The following is a 19,640-nucleotide window of genomic DNA, read 5'->3' as shown; positions in this document are numbered from 1 at the left end:
GCTGATGTAAATCTGTTGATGGTAACAGATGAGGATCAGGAGGCAGAGTGAACCTCTCCCTGATCTTCTGTCATCCGACCCAAAAGATGGCTCAGTAGATGGAGTGATCTACTCAGACACCCTCTCTGGCCAACTGCAAGCTGATTGTAGGAGAGTCCTACAACAGTTTCCTGAACTCTTCTCCCTAACCCCTGGTCAGACACACCTGTGTACCCATGATGTGGACACAGGAGACAGCATGCCTGTCAAAAACAAAATTTTTAGACAGTCTGACCATGTTAAGGAAAGCATCAAGGTGGAAGTCCACAAGATGCTGGAATTGGGAGTAATTGAGCGCTCTGACAGCCCCTGGGCTAGCCCAGTGGTCTTAGTCCCCAAACCTCACACCAAAGATGGAAAGAAAGAGATTAGGTTTTGTGTGGACTACAGAGGGCTCAACTCTGTCACCAAGACAGACGCCCATCCAATTCCTAGAGCTGATGAGCTCATAGACAAATTAGGTGCTGCCAAATTCTTAAGTACCTTTGACTTAACAGCAGGGTACTGGCAAATAAAAATGGCACCTGGAGCAAAAGAGAAAACAGCATTCTCCACACCTGATGGGCATTATCAGTTTACTGTTATGCCCTTTGGTTTAAAGAATGCCCCTGCCACCTTCCAAAGGTTGGTGAATCAAGTCCTTGCTGGTTTGGAGTCCTTTAGCACAGCTTATCTTGATGATATTGCTGTCTTTAGCTCCACCTGGCAGGATCACCTGGTCCACCTGAAGAAGGTTTTGAAGGCTCTGCAATCTGCAGGCCTCTCTATCAAGGCATCCAAATGCCAGATAGGGCAGGGAACTGTGGTTTACTTGGGCCACCTTGTAGGTGGAGGCCAAGTTCAGCCACTCCAACCCAAGATCCAGACTATTCTGGACTGGGTAGCTCCAAAAACCCAGACTCAAGTCAGGGCATTCCTTGGCTTGACTGGGTATTACAGGAGGTTTGTGAAGGGATATGGATCCATTGTGACAGCCCTCACTGAACTCACCTCCAAGAAAATGCCCAAGAAAGTGAACTGGACTGTGGAATGCCAACAGGCCTTTGACACCCTGAAACAAGCAATGTGCTCAGCACCAGTTCTAAAAGCTCCAGATTATTCTAAGCAGTTCATTGTGCAGACAGATGCCTCTGAACATGGGATAGGGGCAGTTTTGTCCCAAACAAATGATGATGGCCTTGACCAGCCTGTTGCTTTCATTAGCAGGAGGTTACTCCCCAGGGAGCAGCGTTGGAGTGCCATTGAGAGGGAGGCCTTTGCTGTGGTTTGGTCCCTGAAGAAGCTGAGACCATACCTCTTTGGGACTCACTTCCTAGTTCAAACTGACCACAGACCTCTCAAATGGCTGATGCAAATGAAAGGTGAAAATCCTAAACTGTTGAGGTGGTCCATCTCCCTACAGGGAATGGACTTTATAGTGGAACACAGACCTGGGACTGCCCATGCCAATGCAGATGGCCTTTCCAGGTTCTTCCACTTAGAAAATGAAGACTCTCTTGGGAAAGGTTAGTCTCATCCTCTTTCGTTTGGGGGGGGGGGGTTGTGTAAGGAAATGCCTCCTTGGCATGGTTGCCCCCTGACTTTTTGCCTTTGCTGATGCTATGTTTACAATTGAAAGTGTGCTGAGGCCTGCTAACCAGGCCCCAGCACCAGTGTTCTTTCCCTAACCTGTACTTTTGTATCCACAATTGGCAGACCCTGGCATCCAGATAAGTCCCTTGTAACTGGTACTTCTAGTACCAAGGGCCCTGATGCCAAGGAAGGTCTCTAAGGGCTGCAGCATGTCTTGTGCCACCCTGGAGACCTCTCACTCAGCACAGACACCCTGCTTGCCAGCTTGTGTGTGCTAGTGAGAACAAAACGAGTAAGTCGACATGGCACTCCCCTCAGGGTGCCATGCCAGCCTCTCACTGCCTATGCAAGTATAGGTCAGTCACCCCTCTAGCAGGCCTTACAGCCCTAAGGCAGGGTGCACTATACCATAGGTGAGGGTACCAGTGCATGAGCATGGTACCCCTACAGTGTCTAAACAAAATCTTAGACATTGTAAGTGCAGGGTAGCCATAATAGTATATGGTCTGGGAGTTTGTCAAACACTAACTCCACAGCACCATAATGGCTACACTGAAAACTGGGAAGTTTGGTATCAAACTTCTCAGCACAATAAATGCACACTGATGCCAGTGTACATTTTATTGCAAAATACACCCCAGAGGGCACCTTAGAGGTGCCCCCTGAAACTTAACCGACTGTCTGTGTAGGCTGACTAGTTCCAGCAGCCTGCCACACTAGAGACATGTTGCTGGCCCCATGGGGAGAGTGCCTTTGTCACTCTGAGGCCAGTAACAAAGCCTGCACTGGGTGGAGATGCTAACACCTCCCCCAGGCAGGAGCTGTAACACCTGGCGGTGAGCCTCAAAGGCTCACCCCTTTGTCACAGCCCAGCAGGGCACTCCAGCTTAGTGGAGTTGCCCGCCCCCTCCGGCCACGGCCCCCACTTTTGGCGGCAAGGTTGGAGGGAACAAAGAAAGCGACAAGGAGGAGTCACTGGCCAGTCAGGACAGCCCCTAAGGTGTCCTGAGCTGAGGTGACTCTAACTTTTAGAAATCCTCCATCTTGCAGATGGAGGATTCCCCCAATAGGGTTAGGATTGTGACCCCCTCCCCTTGGGAGGAGGCACAAAGAGGGTGTACCCACCCTCAGGGCTAGTAGCCATTGGCTACTAACCCCCCAGGCCTAAACACGCCCTTAAGTTTAGTATTTAAGGGCTACCCTGAACCCTAGAAAATTAGATTCCTGCAACAAGAAGAAGAAGGACTGCCTAGCTGAAAACCCCTGCAGAGGAAGACCAGAAGATAACAACTGCCTTGGCTCCAGAAACTCACCGGCCTGTCTCCTGCCTTCCAAAGAACTCTGCTCCAGCGACGCCTTCCAAAGGGACCAGCGACCTCTGCATCCTCTGAGGACTGCCCTGCTTCGACGACGACAAGAAACTCCCGAGGACAGCGGACCTGCTCCAAAAAGACTGCAACTTTATCCAAAGGAGCAGCTTTAAAGAACCCTGCAATCTCCCCGCAAGAAGCGTGAGACTTGCAACACTGCACCCGGCGACCCCGACTCGGCTGGTGGAGAACCAACACCTCAGGGAGGGCCCCCGGACTACTCTACGACTGTGAGTACCAAAACCTGTCCCCCCTGAGCCCCCACAGCGCCGCCTGCAGAGGGAATCCCGAGGCTTCCCCTGACCGCGACTCTCTGAAACCTAAGTCCCGACGCCTGGAAAAGACCCTGCACCCGCAGCCCCCAGGACCTGAAGGACCGGACTTTCACTGCAGAAGTGACCCCCAGGAGTCCCTCTCCCTTGCCCAAGTGGAGGTTTCCCCGAGGAAGCCCCCCCTTGCCTGCCTGCAGCGCTGAAGAGATCCCTTGATCTCTCATTGACTTCCATTGCGAACCCGACGCTTGTTCTAACACTGCACCCGGCCGCCCCCGCGCCGCTGAGGGTGAAATTTCTGTGTGGGCTTGTGTCCCCCACAAAACCCCCCTGGTCTGCCCTCCGAAGACGCGGGTACTTACCTGCTGGCAGACTGGAACTGGGGCACCCCCTTCTCTCCATTGAAGCCTATGCGTTTTGGGCACCACTTTGAACTCTGCACCTGACCGGCCCTGAGCTGCTGGTGTGGTAACTTTGGGGTTGCTCTGAACCCCCAACGGTGGGCTACCTTGGACCAAGAACCGAACCCTGTAAGTGTCTTACTTACCTGGTAAAACTAACAAAAACTTACCTCCCCCAGGAACTGTGAAAATTGCACTAAGTGTCCACTTTTGAAATAGCTATTTGTGAATAACTTGAAAAGTATACATGCAATTGAAATGATTCAAAGTTCCTAATGTACTTACCTGCAATACCTTTCAAACAAGATATTACATGTTAAATTTGAACCTGTGGTTCTTAAAATAAACTAAGAAAATATATTTTTCTATACAAAACCTATTGGCTGGATTTGTCTCTGAGTGTGTGTACCTCATTTATTGTCTGTGTATGTACAACAAATGCTTAACACTACTCCTTAGATAAGCCTACTGCTCGACCACACTACCACAAAATAGAGCATTAGTATTATCTCTTTTTACCACTATTTTACCTCTAAGGGGAACCCTTGGACTCTGTGCATGCTATTCCTTACTTTGAAATAGCACATACAGAGCCAACTTCCTACATTGGTGGATCAGCGGTGGGGTACAAGACTTTGCATTTGCTGGACTACTCAGCCAAAACCTGATCACACGACAAATTCCAAAATTGTCATTAGAAATTGATTTTTGCAATTTGAAAAGTTTTCTAAATTCTTTAAAGTCCTGCTAGGGCCTTGTGTTAGTCCCTGTTAGCATTGCTTTTAGAGTTTAAAAGTTTGGTAAAAGTTTGAATTAGATTCTAGAACCAGTTTTAGATTCTTAAAAAGTATTCCAACTTTTAGAAGCATAATGTCTAGTGCAGAGATGAATGTGGTGGAACTCGACACCACACCTTACCTCCATCTTAAGATGAGGGAGCTAAGGTCACTCTGTAAAATAAAGAAAATAGTAATCGGCCCCAGACCTTCCAAACTACAGCTCCAGGAGCTGTTGGCAGAGTTTGAAAAGGCCAACCCCTCTGAGGATGGCAACACAGAGGATGAAGATAGTGACTTGGAGGAAAATTCCCCCCTACCAGTCCTACTTAGGGAGAACAGGGCTTCTCAAGCCCTGACTCCACAAATAATAGTCAGAGATGCTGGTTCCCTCACAGGAGGGACCAACAACTCTGAAATCACTGAGGATAACTCCAGTGAAGAGGACATCCAGTTAGCCAGGATGGCCAAAAGATTGGCTTTGGAAAGACAGATCCTAGCCATAGAAAGGGAAAGACAAGAGATGGGCCTAGGACCCATCAATGGTGGCAGCAACATAAATAGGGTCAGAGATTCTCCTGACATGTTGAAAATCCCTAAAGGGATTGTAACTAAATATGAAGATGGTGATGACATCACCAAATGGTTCACAGCTTTTGAGAGGGCTTGTGTAACCAGAAAAGTGAACAAATCTCACTGGGGTGCTCTCCTTTGGGAAATGTTCACAGGAAAGTGTAGGGATAGACTCCTCACACTCTCTGGAAAAGATGCAGAATCTTATGACCTCATGAAGGGTACCCTGATTGAGGGCTTTGGATTCTCCACTGAGGAGTATAGGATTAGATTCAGGGGGGCTCAAAAAACCTCGAGCCAGACCTGGGTTGACTTTGTAGACTACTCAGTAAAAACACTAGATGGTTGGATTCAAGGCAGTGGTGTAAGTAATTATGATGGGCTGTACAATTTATTTGTGAAAGAACACCTGTTAAGTAATTGTTTCAATGACAAACTGCATCAGCATCTGGTTGACCTAGGACCAATTTCTCCCCAAGAATTGGGAAAGAAGGCGGACAATTGGGTCAAGACTAGGGTGTCCAAAACTTCCACAGGGGGTGACCAAAAGAAAGGGGTCACAAAACCTCCCCAGGGGAAAGGTGGTGAGACAGCCAAAAATAAAAATAGTAAAGAGTCTTCTACAGGCCCCCAAAAACCTGCACAGGAGGGTGGGCCCAGAGCCTCTTCACAAAACAATCCTGGGTACAAGGGTAAAAACTTTGATCCCAAAAAGGCCTGGTGTCGAAACTGTAGTCAGTCTGGACACCAAACTGGAGACAAGGCCTGTCCCAAGAAAAGTTCCACTCCAATCCAGGTAACACTGGAATGGCTAGTCTCCAAGTGGGATCAACAGTGTGCCCAGAGCAAATCAGGGTCCACACTGAAGCTACTCTAGTCTCTGAGGGTGGGGTGGATTTAGCCACACTAGCTGCCTGGCCGCCTAACATGCAAAAATACAGGCAGCAGCTCTTTATTAATGGGACAAGTGTAGAGGGCCTGAGGGATACAGGTGCCAGTGTCACCATGGTGACAGAGAAACTGGTTTCCCCTGGCCAATACCTGACTGGAAAAACTTATACAGTCACCAACGCTGACAATCAGACTAAAGCACATCCCATGGCAATGGTAACTTTAGAATGGGGAGGGGTCAATGGCCTGAAACAGGTGGTGGTCTCCTCAAACATCCCAGTAGACTGTCTGCTTGGAAATGACCTGGAGTCCTCAGCATGGGCTGAGGTAGAACTAAAAACCCATGCAGCCATGCTGGGTATCCCTGAACTGGTGTGTGTAAAAACAAGAGCACAATGCAAGGCACAGGGTGAAAAAGTAGAGCTGGAGTCTGGAAAAATGGCCCAGCCTACCAAGAAAAAAGGAAAGTCAGTTGGGAGACCAACTGCAACACAGTCAGAAAAAGAGAACCTCTCTTCTCAGGAAGAAGTTCTGCCCTCTGAGGGAACTGAGCCTTTGGAGCTTGAATCTTATCAGGTTGAGCTCTTAGGCCCAGGGGGACCCTCAAGGGAGGAGCTGTGTAAGGGACAAGAAACCTGTCCCTCTCTTGAAGGCCTTAGGCAGCAAGCTGCTGAAGAGTCCATGGGCAAGAAAAATGGAACACATAGGGTCTATTGGGAAGATGGACTCCTGTACACTGAGGCCAGAGACCCCAAACCTGGTGCCACTAGGAGAGTGGTAGTGCCTCAGTCGTTCAGAGAGTTTATCCTGACCTTAGCCCATGATATTCCCCTTGCTGGGCATTTGGGACAAACAAAGACGTGGGAGAGGTTAGTCAACCACTTCTACTGGCCCAATATGTCCCACAAGGTTAAGGAGTTTTGCCTCTCCTGCCCCACCTGTCAAGCCAGTGGTAAGACAGGTGGGCATCCAAAGGCCCCCCTCATTCCACTTCCAGTGGTGGGGGTCCCCTTTGAAAGAGTGGGTGTGGACATAGTTGGTCCACTAGAACCTCCCACAGCCTCAGGAAATATGTATATCCTAGTAGTAGTGGATCATGCTACTAGGTATCCTGAAGCTATTCCCCTTAGGTCGACTACTGCCCCTGCAGTAGCTAAGGCCCTCATTGGTATCTTTACCAGAGTGGGTTTCCCTAAGGAGGTGGTGTCTGACAGAGGTACCAACTTCATGTCAGCATACCTAAAACACATGTGGAATGAGTGTGGGGTGACTTACAAATTCACTACACCATACCATCCACAAACTAATGGCTTAGTTGAGAGATTCAACAAGACATTAAAAGGCATGATCATGGGGCTCCCAGAAAAGCTCAAAAGGAGATGGGATGTCCTCTTGCCATGTCTGCTTTTCGCTTACAGAGAGGTGCCTCAGAAGGGAGTAGGATTCTCACCCTTTGAACTTCTGTTTGGCCACCCTGTAAGGGGACCACTTGCTCTTGTTAAAGAAGGCTGGGAGAGACCTCTTCATGAGCCTAAACAGGACATAGTGGACTATGTACTTGGCCTTCGCTCTAGAATGGCAGAGTACATGGAAAAGGCAAGCAAAAACCTTGAGGCCAGCCAACAGCTCCAGAAGTTTTGGTATGACCAAAAGGCTGCAATGGTTGAGTTCCAACCAGGGCAGAAAGTCTGGGTTCTGGAGCCTGTGGCTCCCAGGGCACTCCAGGACAAATGGAGTGGCCCTTACCCAGTGCTAGAAAGGAAGAGTCAGGTCACCTACCTGGTGGACCTGGGCACAAGCAGGAGCCCCAAGAGGGTGATCCATGTGAACCGCCTTAAGCTCTTCCATGACAGAGCTGATGTAAATCTGTTGATGGTAACAGATGAGGATCAGGAGGCAGAGAGTGAACCTCTCCCTGATCTTCTGTCATCCGACCCAAAAGATGGCTCAGTAGATGGAGTGATCTACTCAGACACCCTCTCTGGCCAACTGCAAGCTGATTGTAGGAGAGTCCTACAACAGTTTCCTGAACTCTTCTCCCTAACCCCTGGTCAGACACACCTGTGTACCCATGATGTGGACACAGGAGACAGCATGCCTGTCAAAAACAAAATTTTTAGACAGTCTGACCATGTTAAGGAAAGCATCAAGGTGGAAGTCCACAAGATGCTGGAATTGGGAGTAATTGAGCGCTCTGACAGCCCCTGGGCTAGCCCAGTGGTCTTAGTCCCCAAACCTCACACCAAAGATGGAAAGAAAGAGATTAGGTTTTGTGTGGACTACAGAGGGCTCAACTCTGTCACCAAGACAGACGCCCATCCAATTCCTAGAGCTGATGAGCTCATAGACAAATTAGGTGCTGCCAAATTCTTAAGTACCTTTGACTTAACAGCAGGGTACTGGCAAATAAAAATGGCACCTGGAGCAAAAGAGAAAACAGCATTCTCCACACCTGATGGGCATTATCAGTTTACTGTTATGCCCTTTGGTTTAAAGAATGCCCCTGCCACCTTCCAAAGGTTGGTGAATCAAGTCCTTGCTGGTTTGGAGTCCTTTAGCACAGCTTATCTTGATGATATTGCTGTCTTTAGCTCCACCTGGCAGGATCACCTGGTCCACCTGAAGAAGGTTTTGAAGGCTCTGCAATCTGCAGGCCTCTCTATCAAGGCATCCAAATGCCAGATAGGGCAGGGAACTGTGGTTTACTTGGGCCACCTTGTAGGTGGAGGCCAAGTTCAGCCACTCCAACCCAAGATCCAGACTATTCTGGACTGGGTAGCTCCAAAAACCCAGACTCAAGTCAGGGCATTCCTTGGCTTGACTGGGTATTACAGGAGGTTTGTGAAGGGATATGGATCCATTGTGACAGCCCTCACTGAACTCACCTCCAAGAAAATGCCCAAGAAAGTGAACTGGACTGTGGAATGCCAACAGGCCTTTGACACCCTGAAACAAGCAATGTGCTCAGCACCAGTTCTAAAAGCTCCAGATTATTCTAAGCAGTTCATTGTGCAGACAGATGCCTCTGAACATGGGATAGGGGCAGTTTTGTCCCAAACAAATGATGATGGCCTTGACCAGCCTGTTGCTTTCATTAGCAGGAGGTTACTCCCCAGGGAGCAGCGTTGGAGTGCCATTGAGAGGGAGGCCTTTGCTGTGGTTTGGTCCCTGAAGAAGCTGAGACCATACCTCTTTGGGACTCACTTCCTAGTTCAAACTGACCACAGACCTCTCAAATGGCTGATGCAAATGAAAGGTGAAAATCCTAAACTGTTGAGGTGGTCCATCTCCCTACAGGGAATGGACTTTATAGTGGAACACAGACCTGGGACTGCCCATGCCAATGCAGATGGCCTTTCCAGGTTCTTCCACTTAGAAAATGAAGACTCTCTTGGGAAAGGTTAGTCTCATCCTCTTTCGTTTGGGGGGGGGGGGGTTGTGTAAGGAAATGCCTCCTTGGCATGGTTGCCCCCTGACTTTTTGCCTTTGCTGATGCTATGTTTACAATTGAAAGTGTGCTGAGGCCTGCTAACCAGGCCCCAGCACCAGTGTTCTTTCCCTAACCTGTACTTTTGTATCCACAATTGGCAGACCCTGGCATCCAGATAAGTCCCTTGTAACTGGTACTTCTAGTACCAAGGGCCCTGATGCCAAGGAAGGTCTCTAAGGGCTGCAGCATGTCTTGTGCCACCCTGGAGACCTCTCACTCAGCACAGACACCCTGCTTGCCAGCTTGTGTGTGCTAGTGAGAACAAAACGAGTAAGTCGACATGGCACTTCCCTCAGGGTGCCATGCCAGCCTCTCACTGCCTATGCAAGTATAGGTCAGTCACCCCTCTAGCAGGCCTTACAGCCCTAAGGCAGGGTGCACTATACCATAGGTGAGGGTACCAGTGCATGAGCATGGTACCCCTACAGTGTCTAAACAAAATCTTAGACATTGTAAGTGCAGGGTAGCCATAATAGTATATGGTCTGGGAGTTTGTCAAACACTAACTCCACAGCACCATAATGGCTACACTGAAAACTGGGAAGTTTGGTATCAAACTTCTCAGCACAATAAATGCACACTGATGCCAGTGTACATTTTATTGCAAAATACACCCCAGAGGGCACCTTAGAGGTGCCCCCTGAAACTTAACCGACTGTCTGTGTAGGCTGACTAGTTCCAGCAGCCTGCCACACTAGAGACATGTTGCTGGCCCCATGGGGAGAGTGCCTTTGTCACTCTGAGGCCAGTAACAAAGCCTGCACTGGGTGGAGATGCTAACACCTCCCCCAGGCAGGAGCTGTAACACCTGGCGGTGAGCCTCAAAGGCTCACCCCTTTGTCACAGCCCAGCAGGGCACTCCAGCTTAGTGGAGTTGCCCGCCCCCTCCGGCCACGGCCCCCACTTTTGGCGGCAAGGTTGGAGGGAACAAAGAAAGCGACAAGGAGGAGTCACTGGCCAGTCAGGACAGCCCCTAAGGTGTCCTGAGCTGAGGTGACTCTAACTTTTAGAAATCCTCCATCTTGCAGATGGAGGATTCCCCCAATAGGGTTAGGATTGTGACCCCCTCCCCTTGGGAGGAGGCACAAAGAGGGTGTACCCACCCTCAGGGCTAGTAGCCATTGGCTACTAACCCCCCAGGCCTAAACACGCCCTTAAATTTAGTATTTAAGGGCTACCCTGAACCCTAGAAAATTAGATTCCTGCAACAAGAAGAAGAAGGACTGCCTAGCTGAAAACCCCTGCAGAGGAAGACCAGAAGATAACAACTGCCTTGGCTCCAGAAACTCACCGGCCTGTCTCCTGCCTTCCAAAGAACTCTGCTCCAGCGACGCCTTCCAAAGGGACCAGCGACCTCTGCATCCTCTGAGGACTGCCCTGCTTCGACGACGACAAGAAACTCCCGAGGACAGCGGACCTGCTCCAAAAAGACTGCAACTTTATCCAAAGGAGCAGCTTTAAAGAACCCTGCAATCTCCCCGCAAGAAGCGTGAGACTTGCAACACTGCACCCGGCGACCCCGACTCGGCTGGTGGAGAACCAACACCTCAGGGAGGGCCCCCGGACTACTCTACGACTGTGAGTACCAAAACCTGTCCCCCCTGAGCCCCCACAGCGCCGCCTGCAGAGGGAATCCCGAGGCTTCCCCTGACCGCGACTCTCTGAAACCTAAGTCCCGACGCCTGGAAAAGACCCTGCACCCGCAGCCCCCAGGACCTGAAGGACCGGACTTTCACTGCAGAAGTGACCCCCAGGAGTCCCTCTCCCTTGCCCAAGTGGAGGTTTCCCCGAGGAAGCCCCCCCTTGCCTGCCTGCAGCGCTGAAGAGATCCCTTGATCTCTCATTGACTTCCATTGCGAACCCGACGCTTGTTCTAACACTGCACCCGGCCGCCCCCGCGCCGCTGAGGGTGAAATTTCTGTGTGGGCTTGTGTCCCCCACAAAACCCCCCTGGTCTGCCCTCCGAAGACGCGGGTACTTACCTGCTGGCAGACTGGAACCGGGGCACCCCCTTCTCTCCATTGAAGCCTATGCGTTTTGGGCACCACTTTGAACTCTGCACCTGACCGGCCCTGAGCTGCTGGTGTGGTAACTTTGGGGTTGCTCTGAACCCCCAACGGTGGGCTACCTTGGACCAAGAACCGAACCCTGTAAGTGTCTTACTTACCTGGTAAAACTAACAAAAACTTACCTCCCCCAGGAACTGTGAAAATTGCACTAAGTGTCCACTTTTGAAATAGCTATTTGTGAATAACTTGAAAAGTATACATGCAATTGAAATGATTCAAAGTTCCTAATGTACTTACCTGCAATACCTTTCAAACAAGATATTACAGGTTAAATTTGAACCTGTGGTTCTTAAAATAAACTAAGAAAATATATTTTTCTATACAAAACCTATTGGCTGGATTTGTCTCCGAGTGTGTGTACCTCATTTATTGTCTATGTGTAAGTACAACAAATGCTTAACACTACTCCTTAGATAAGCCTACTGCTCGACCACACTACCACAAAATAGAGCATTAGTATTATCTCTTTTTACCACTATTTTACCTCTAAGGGGAACCCTTGGACTCTGTGCATGCTATTCCTTACTTTGAAATAGCACATACAGAGCCAACTTCCTACAGTAACCACATTCTGGCTATTAATTTGTGTCTTGGGTTTAATGTGTGCCTCCAGAACAAGCCCTGTCCTTAAGTGTCTGAGTGAAAGGTTTACCACTGCCACCAATCACAGGGATAACTTAATTACCGGCTTTCTGTAACTGCTGACTCCCTCATATGGTGGTGTTTCTAATAGATACTTCGAGTCCACTGGGTGCAGAGGAGATTGTGGGGATGGACATCTCAAACTAGTGTGTGCTATGGGAAGTGTACAGCTCACACTTGACCCATGACTGTGGTCCTATAGAACTAAATATACTAGTTGTTCCTCACACTAAATAAAACAAAATGGGAAGATAACTTATCTTTGGGCCCTGACAACCTGACCTTTGTATTCATAGTACACCCACTCGTATATGAGGTTAATGGGTGTTAAGTCTGTATTGGAACCACATGAATCCACTGTAACCCAAGGCATTTGAATCACATTAGCTTGCCAGGCCACATTGAGTCAGAAATGTACAGTTTTCATTTCCCAATTCCTACTTCTTTATCAGACTTCAGTTCTGGGGACAAGGACAGCACTCTCTGCATACCAGAGACCTTTTTCTTTCAAGTGAAGAAAGATTGAGCGAATGGAAAGGCCTACCCGACAGAGGGCCCATCTTTGGCTTCCAGTCCTCTGTAGCAGATGGGGACAGAAGCCTTAGCATTTGTAATACATTCATGTTGGCTGTCGTTCGTTTTCCATTGCTCTCCCGCACATATTATGTACGTCTCCTGGTGTTTAATACGTGGGAGGAGTTTTGTGTACACTAGGATTTTTTTAAATTGTCAATATTTTACCATTTGGAAGGGTGCTTGTGCTTCATGAAAGACCACGTAAACAGCTAACCTGAAAGCAGAGGATATAATAGTTTGCACCAAGTTACTTTTACAGTGCTTTCACATGTCCGTTCATAGTTTATTGGGTTGCTCCTTGTTTGCACTGTTTCTTGTAGCAGATGTTGATTGTGGAGCACTTGCTTGTCATTTTTTCCATGGGCATATTGGCCCCCATGTCATCAGTGAAAGCTTAAAAGGAGTTTTGCTGGCATGTAAATTATTTATGAAAAACACCCATACCTAGTCTTGTGAAAATTATTAATTGAAAGTTTGGTAACTTAATATTCTGCAAAGTCTGTTACTTAGCTGTATTTCTTTGTGATCCTTTCATGAGATTTCCACAATTGGTCTGGGTTACAGCTTTAAGAGAATGTGCAGCAAATGGGTAGCAGACCTCAGATTAGGGTGGTTCTCCTTATTTTATCTTAAATGTAGGACTTCAGGGACCATCGGAGACAACAGTAGTCTAGAATGGTGAATAGAAATAGGAAATCACACTTATAACTTGTCTCTGTTCAATGTATGTGTTCCGTAACAGATTCGCCGTTATAAAGCCAACAAGGATGTGATGGAGAAAGCCGCAGAGGTGTACACGCGGATGAAATCTCGTGTCTTGGGGCCAAAGATGGAAACACTACAGAAGAGCGCCAAAGCCGAATCGGATGAAGGCAATAAAGAAGATGCACAGAACAACTTTAAGACAACAGAAGATGGGGAGAAGGAGACTGAGAAAGGACTGGAGTCAGGTAAATTGAACCATGGCTTCGGGAATAGCTTGTCCATTTTTAGTGGACTCTAATAAGAAGCCCTGCTTTAGGGCCCTGAGCAACTAGTGGAGAACCAGGCCACATATAAACATGTATTTACCTAGGCAGTTTAGTGTCCTTGTGAAAGAATAAGCTTCATCAACCTGGTAAGTCGCCTCACCCACCAGTGGGAGAAAGGCTACCCTGAGCATCAGTTTTCAGTGAGTACAGAGGAGGGTCCTGCTCATTATCCTGGCCCATGTCTGGGTGGGCACACACACTTTGCAGTAATGTAAACAGGAGCTACTGAAATAGTGTGTAGCGCTGTCCTTGGGAACCTTTACTCTATTGGTTAGGAAGAGTCCAGTAATAATTCACACCTAGTAGCTCATGCTACGCATAAATGTGGCACCCCCCCAGAAACCCTTCTCAGAACACTTCCTGGACTTGCTCTTTGTGACTTGAGAGAAGCCCTGAAGCACTGGACCTGCTCCTTCTTGTACCTAGGACAAAGCATTGGACTCCACGGATCAGTTGGCTGATATGTGCTGCTACACAGACACAAAATGACCAAGGAGCCTTTTTCCTTGAAGTACCCATCAGACCAGTGGCTGTTGGACCTAGACTGGCCTCCGCTGCTGGCCATTGCCTGGCTTCCTGAAAGTCTCAACATGTCGTAACATGAGGTCCAGGGGACCATAGAAGTGTACTCCTTTGATTGTATGGGCACCAGGAGAAAGTCTAGAAACTTTTAAAAACATTTACCTCAGAGTTGCAAGGGATGTGGGGAAAAGGTATCTGACTGGTGGTTTCATAGCACCCGATTGAATGTCTGCTTCTTACGGCTCAAGGTGTTACCAGCACCTCTGGGGAAAAAAATGGGCAAGTCTCATTTTTTTGTTGGTACTTACAACATTTTCAGCAAGAAATCTCTAAAGCTCCAGAGCTGCAGCGGGACCAACCTGCTTTAAGTATCCTGCCTTCAGCTTAATTGTGGCAGCTACAGTTTCAGCAGTGGCCCGCTCAGAGGAGTTTTCTTACCAAAAAGTGATAAAGTTCCATTCTATGGCGGGCCTTGAAAGAAATGTCAATGTTTTTATTCCAAAAAGTGACCAAGTCCTTTTATGGAGCGGGACGTCATAAAGGGACTTAGCTTCCAGATGTTTACCTAGACTATTCCATTTGTTGTATCTGAGGAGGGCTCCATCAGTCCGCCTCAATTCGCACCTAGGTTCCGGTCTACTGCTGCCATAGACAGTAATTGGTGCTTTGTAGCTCTATATTCACTCACTTTAAAAACACATCTCTTGGTCCCCTTTATTGTATTTTTGATGTTTTGTCTTAGTTTATGCTTCTTTCTCTTAATTTTAAAAATGGTTCCAGAATTTCATTGTGTTTTGTGACTTTTTCTACTGCGCATGTGCTGCTTAAATACTTTATACATTGCCTTTGATTAAGCCTGACTGCTGTGTGTCATGTTCCCAGGGATTAAGCACAGGTTTATTTTATTTGTGATATATCTAGCGGATGTGCCCTTATCTTTTGATGTGGACACTTGTCCATCTCAAATAACCCACTTTCCTAGAACTCCTCTTTAGCGCCCCTTCCTCTGCACCTCATTTACATTTTCATGAACATGAGTGTGCGTGCAGCCTGAGGTCAAGAAACACTCCTTTTCATTTTAAAAACTTTGGAACACCATCACGGTCCTCTGTTCATATCCACTTTAACGCATAAATAGAATTATTTTTCTCCTGTTTTTATGTGTAAACATTTGTGTAATTGTGAAACCAGACTACTTAATTTCAATGCAAAGATTTTGTTTCTACTCTGTTTTTAAGTTTTCAGAATTCACGCCAGCCATTATTATTGTTAAACCTGGAAGTTCACTGGGGCCATTAGTTATTATGTTACTCCCACCTGACGTGGAGTTACCCATTCTTGTGCATTTCAAGCATCGGCTGTGCAATCCTACACTTTTAAGTGTTGTAATAAACTGTCACAATTCCCTTCCAGGAGATCTCTCTGCCCCTGTGAATGGGGATTCTACATCACAAAAGGGTGAAAGCATAGAAGACAAAGAGCATGAGGAGAAACAGAATGAAGTCAACGAACAGAGAGTAGCGTCCCCTGGAGAGCAGTCAACAGAGTGAGTAACCATGGACAGGATCCCTGGCTTCCCAGGGTAGACTTTGTTTTATACAATTGCAAATCTGCTGTGTGTTGAAACGTAAGAATGAATGACTCTTGGTTTTGATAGTTATTTCCTTCATTGCTGCCCAACTGTGAGCTTCCTACAACTGCTCAATAGGACCTACAGGAAACAAGGTATCCATGCATTTGTGAAGACTTACTATTTTTAAGCTTTCAAGGCCTTGAGTCTTTAAAGCAAATGTAGGTGTTTGTGGCACTGGAAGTTGTCCAGGGTTTCGACTGTGGGCCACTGTTCCATATTTTGACAGTGCTACCTTTTGAGTTTGAGTTTTTATAGAGTGCTAAAAGTTACTCTCTCAGTGGAGAAAGGTAAGTATCAGAATACTTACAGTTGCATGTGAGACATTTTCTTGTGGTTATAATGCTAACATGGCATTAGGCAATATCCTTTGTGGATACTGCCATTTACACTGGTTTTCCTGCTCTGCACTACTATTGCACTCCATTTGGATAACCAAGTTACTCTGTTTCCGCCCTCAACACTCTAGGTAGTCAGGATGACCTGCTTTTGAGGTGGTAGGAATTTCGGAACTGCAGTACTTCATGATGAAATAACTAACTCTATTACCTCCATGTCCTGTCAGTGCTTCAAAGTTTAAAGGAGAAAGACATACAGGATTCTAGGTAAATAGAAAAGTTAAAACTAGCACAAAAAGGAAACTCAGAAGGTGTTGACATCAGATTCAACCCATAAAGTTTCTATAGCTCAAATGTACTAGATTTCCTATAACATTGGACCCGTCGCCAAAGGTATCATATGATGCTGCACTCTGAACTATTCTGGGATCTTTTGAACTTCACTGGTTACCTGCATGGACTTCCTACCTCACATCTTCATAATTGTGCAAGGAATATAGATGTGGAGTCTCTGGTGCAAATTGTTGTAGTGGTCTAAACTTTGGTAAACAGACTGGATCCCTCAGTCGTTTAACGCCACACCTACTAAGTCGACAGTACTCACTTACATAGTCCCTCAAAAATTCCTAAACCTATAAACACACCACCCAAACAACAAAGACTGCATTCCAGTAAGTCAGTGGTGCATGTCAAACGTCTGGTGTTGCAGTCAGTGGTGAGTGAGCCTTAAGCTTAGGTTAGGACACAGTCCCAGTCACTGATGTCCAGTAACCATTACATGACCCAGCTGGTTCTTGGCTATTCTTTTTTTCATATTTTTATTAACCTCTCTTCAAAATTTACAAATTGTATCCTTTAAACAAATCATTAATATACTTTATGTATGCATAAACAGTGTGGAATTAAGCTACATGTTCTTATTAGTTTATAATTTTTACAAATGCTCATTAAATTGCATATGTTCTCTAGAGTCAAACTTGGCCAAGAGAACTAAGATTTTCCTCCAGATTCCTTTGAAAATTTTAATTCTTTCTCGCAGTGTACATTAGTCTTGTTTAAATTGCACAGTTCGGTCATGTGGCCTGGGCCTTTCCATTGTGGAACAGTTTTTTTTTTTTTTCCTGCCATGATTGTATTTTGGAACTAGTTTTTCTACCAAGCTCCATGCTTGAAGATTTAGATAAGTTGGTAAAATGTTTTCTTCTTTATGGTCTTTTGAGTATCAACAAGAGCTTTCTACTGTTTCTCTCCACTGGAGAGACTCCAGTAGTATCTGTTTTTCCCATATCCCCCATTGCCCCCCATTTGCTTTTCACTGATTTAAGATGTAATAGTGATACAGCACCCACAGCGGAGTACCTCGGGGTTACTTAAACTTTTAAATAGCATGTTAAAATCTCCTGTTGTGCGTAGATTTTTAGATACGTAGAGCACTTTGTGACCAGAGACCTCAGCTGAGGTCACAGGTTTCACCAGTCTCCCCTGGTAGTAGGTCTTGCGTTAAAGGTCTCTTGTGCCTGGAAAATAGAATCTCTCTAACTGCATTGCTAGGAAGATAGTTCATATGTCTCTAGAGTTAGGGCCAGCCTTATTCCCACCCTATATCCATGCCATTCTAGAAAATGCCTAAGGCAGCCCTCCACATTTTGTAAAGTAAGAAATCACCCCTCTCCGATTACTCGCAGTATACTCGGCCAGCCATGATGAACAAATGGTGCACCTGAGTCGTTCCTAAACATAAACTAAGAGCACTAGCCACTTGTTCAGTCACCACCCTGACTCTAGAATGGCATATCTCCCTCATGTCCATGCAACTACTAACGTGCTCTTCAGAAAATACTGGTGGCTCATATTTTCTGCCAAGCCATTCTCTCCCCACTGACTAGATCGTCCATGTATCGGTACCAGCACACAGCTTTCTGGTTCATCCTGCAGCCTCACTTGATAACAAACAACCAGCCCACTCGAGGGCACACGTGAGGATAAATATGCTTGTGGTGGCTAATCATTGGACCCTTTTTTACCAGAACATTCACCTTCTCCATGTATGTACTGGCCTCATAGCTTGAAAAAAAAGTTTGTGTACTAAACATGACAGCAGTACAAAGATCATACTTTTGTGGATAAATTCTGGTTTATTTAAAGAACTGTACCAGTTTGTTGACAGTTAGCTTGCCAGGATTTTTGTTATTTTGTCTGATGTAGCAAGTAAGAGGACTAGGAGCTCCATTTATCTGTTACGACAACACCAGTGCCTGAGTTGTTAGATAAATTTTAAAATTCCATGCGATGTCACTGTTGTCAAAGAGACTCTCGCCAGTTCATAACAGCTTTGTTTTCCCCCACAGCTCGCAAGATCATCATACGATGGAACAGACGAATAATGACCATCGAAGTCCAGAGGAGCAGGCGGCGCACACGGGGTCCGAGACCATTGGCGAGAGCTGAAATTATGCTCAGTGCTCATGAAATAAAAACTAAAGCAGAGGATGTTTCTGCATCTCCTCTAGCTCAGACAGTTTCAGTACCATGCCGTGGCGTAGTTTCCCACTCCCCAACCCTCCTCTGCACTCCGCCTTCTGCCTTTTACAGGAAGGGAAGGTTCTTGGAGGCTTGGAGGTGTGTCCTGAAAGGTTTGGAGACAGTCCCTGAAGGCTCAGAGATGTATGTTTGTATTTGTTCCCTTGTTTTTTTTCACATAATTTCTTGTGATTTAAATCTGAATGATTATAAAGAGTTTTTTAATGAAATAATAATTAATGTTCAAGTCTTATTAATGTGTTGCAACTAGCATTACTTTGACTGCCACTTGTATGCACAGACCAGTGTATATTCGGATTGCAAGTCAGGAATTCCATAAGAGGGTCACGTAACTCTTTGTTTTAGCCATCATGTTAGGCACAGATGCCACACACCGTTGTTTCTGCTTTTGAATACAGCAACCATGATATTTCTACGTTATAGTAGAGTGCAGTTAAGCAAGTTTTAAAAAGTATGTGTGCTAGGGCACTGAAGTAAAGGTGAGAGTCTGTGGCAGAATTGAAACATGGAACTTGATTTTACTTAATTCAGCCTCTGGATGCACACTACAATTAACGATCTTGCAAATGTTTTTTGAGAAATTGTTTGATGGCATGTGTGGCTGTAGATATACGTGCTCTGCATACTCCTGCCATCTAGTGTTGGGTCTGGAATTGTACAAGTTGTTTTTCTTCAAAGAAGTCTTTCGAGTCATAAGGTTGGGTGACTCCTCCTCCTGATGATATTGCGCATGGTCATTGAATCTATTGTTAGATTGCTTTCTCTCGCTGTCTGATTCGGTATTGTTTTCGATCATGTTTTTTCACTTCTGCGCTTCTCTACCCCTCAGTATGCTGCTTGTTTCAGGCCTACCTTCCCGCATGACACCAGCTCCATTGAGGATGTGTTTCTGATGGAATGTACACCC

The 19,640-nt window shown here is 46.5% G+C and overlaps 1 protein-coding gene across 1 annotated transcript in view; it reads left to right on the top strand.

Moving 5' to 3' along the window:
- The window catches only part of HDGFL2 (HDGF like 2), a 105,059-nt gene extending 86,111 nt beyond the window's left edge, over positions 1-18,948 (top strand). Inside the window, exons 14-16 of the mRNA XM_069217974.1 lie at positions 13,414-13,621; positions 15,638-15,770; positions 18,541-18,948. Coding sequence (XP_069074075.1) covers positions 13,414-13,621; positions 15,638-15,770; positions 18,541-18,640 — 441 coding nt within the window. The 3' untranslated portion in view covers positions 18,641-18,948. The remainder of the gene's footprint in view (positions 1-13,413; positions 13,622-15,637; positions 15,771-18,540) is intronic.
- The last annotated feature ends 692 nt before the right edge of the window (positions 18,949-19,640 follow it).

Source organism: Pleurodeles waltl, chromosome 12 (assembly GCF_031143425.1).
Source record: "Pleurodeles waltl isolate 20211129_DDA chromosome 12, aPleWal1.hap1.20221129, whole genome shotgun sequence".
NCBI classification, from domain to species: Eukaryota; Metazoa; Chordata; class Amphibia; order Caudata; family Salamandridae; genus Pleurodeles; species Pleurodeles waltl.
The sequence above is the reverse complement of the archived record's forward strand: the minus strand, read 5'-3'. Positions and strand labels throughout refer to the sequence as shown.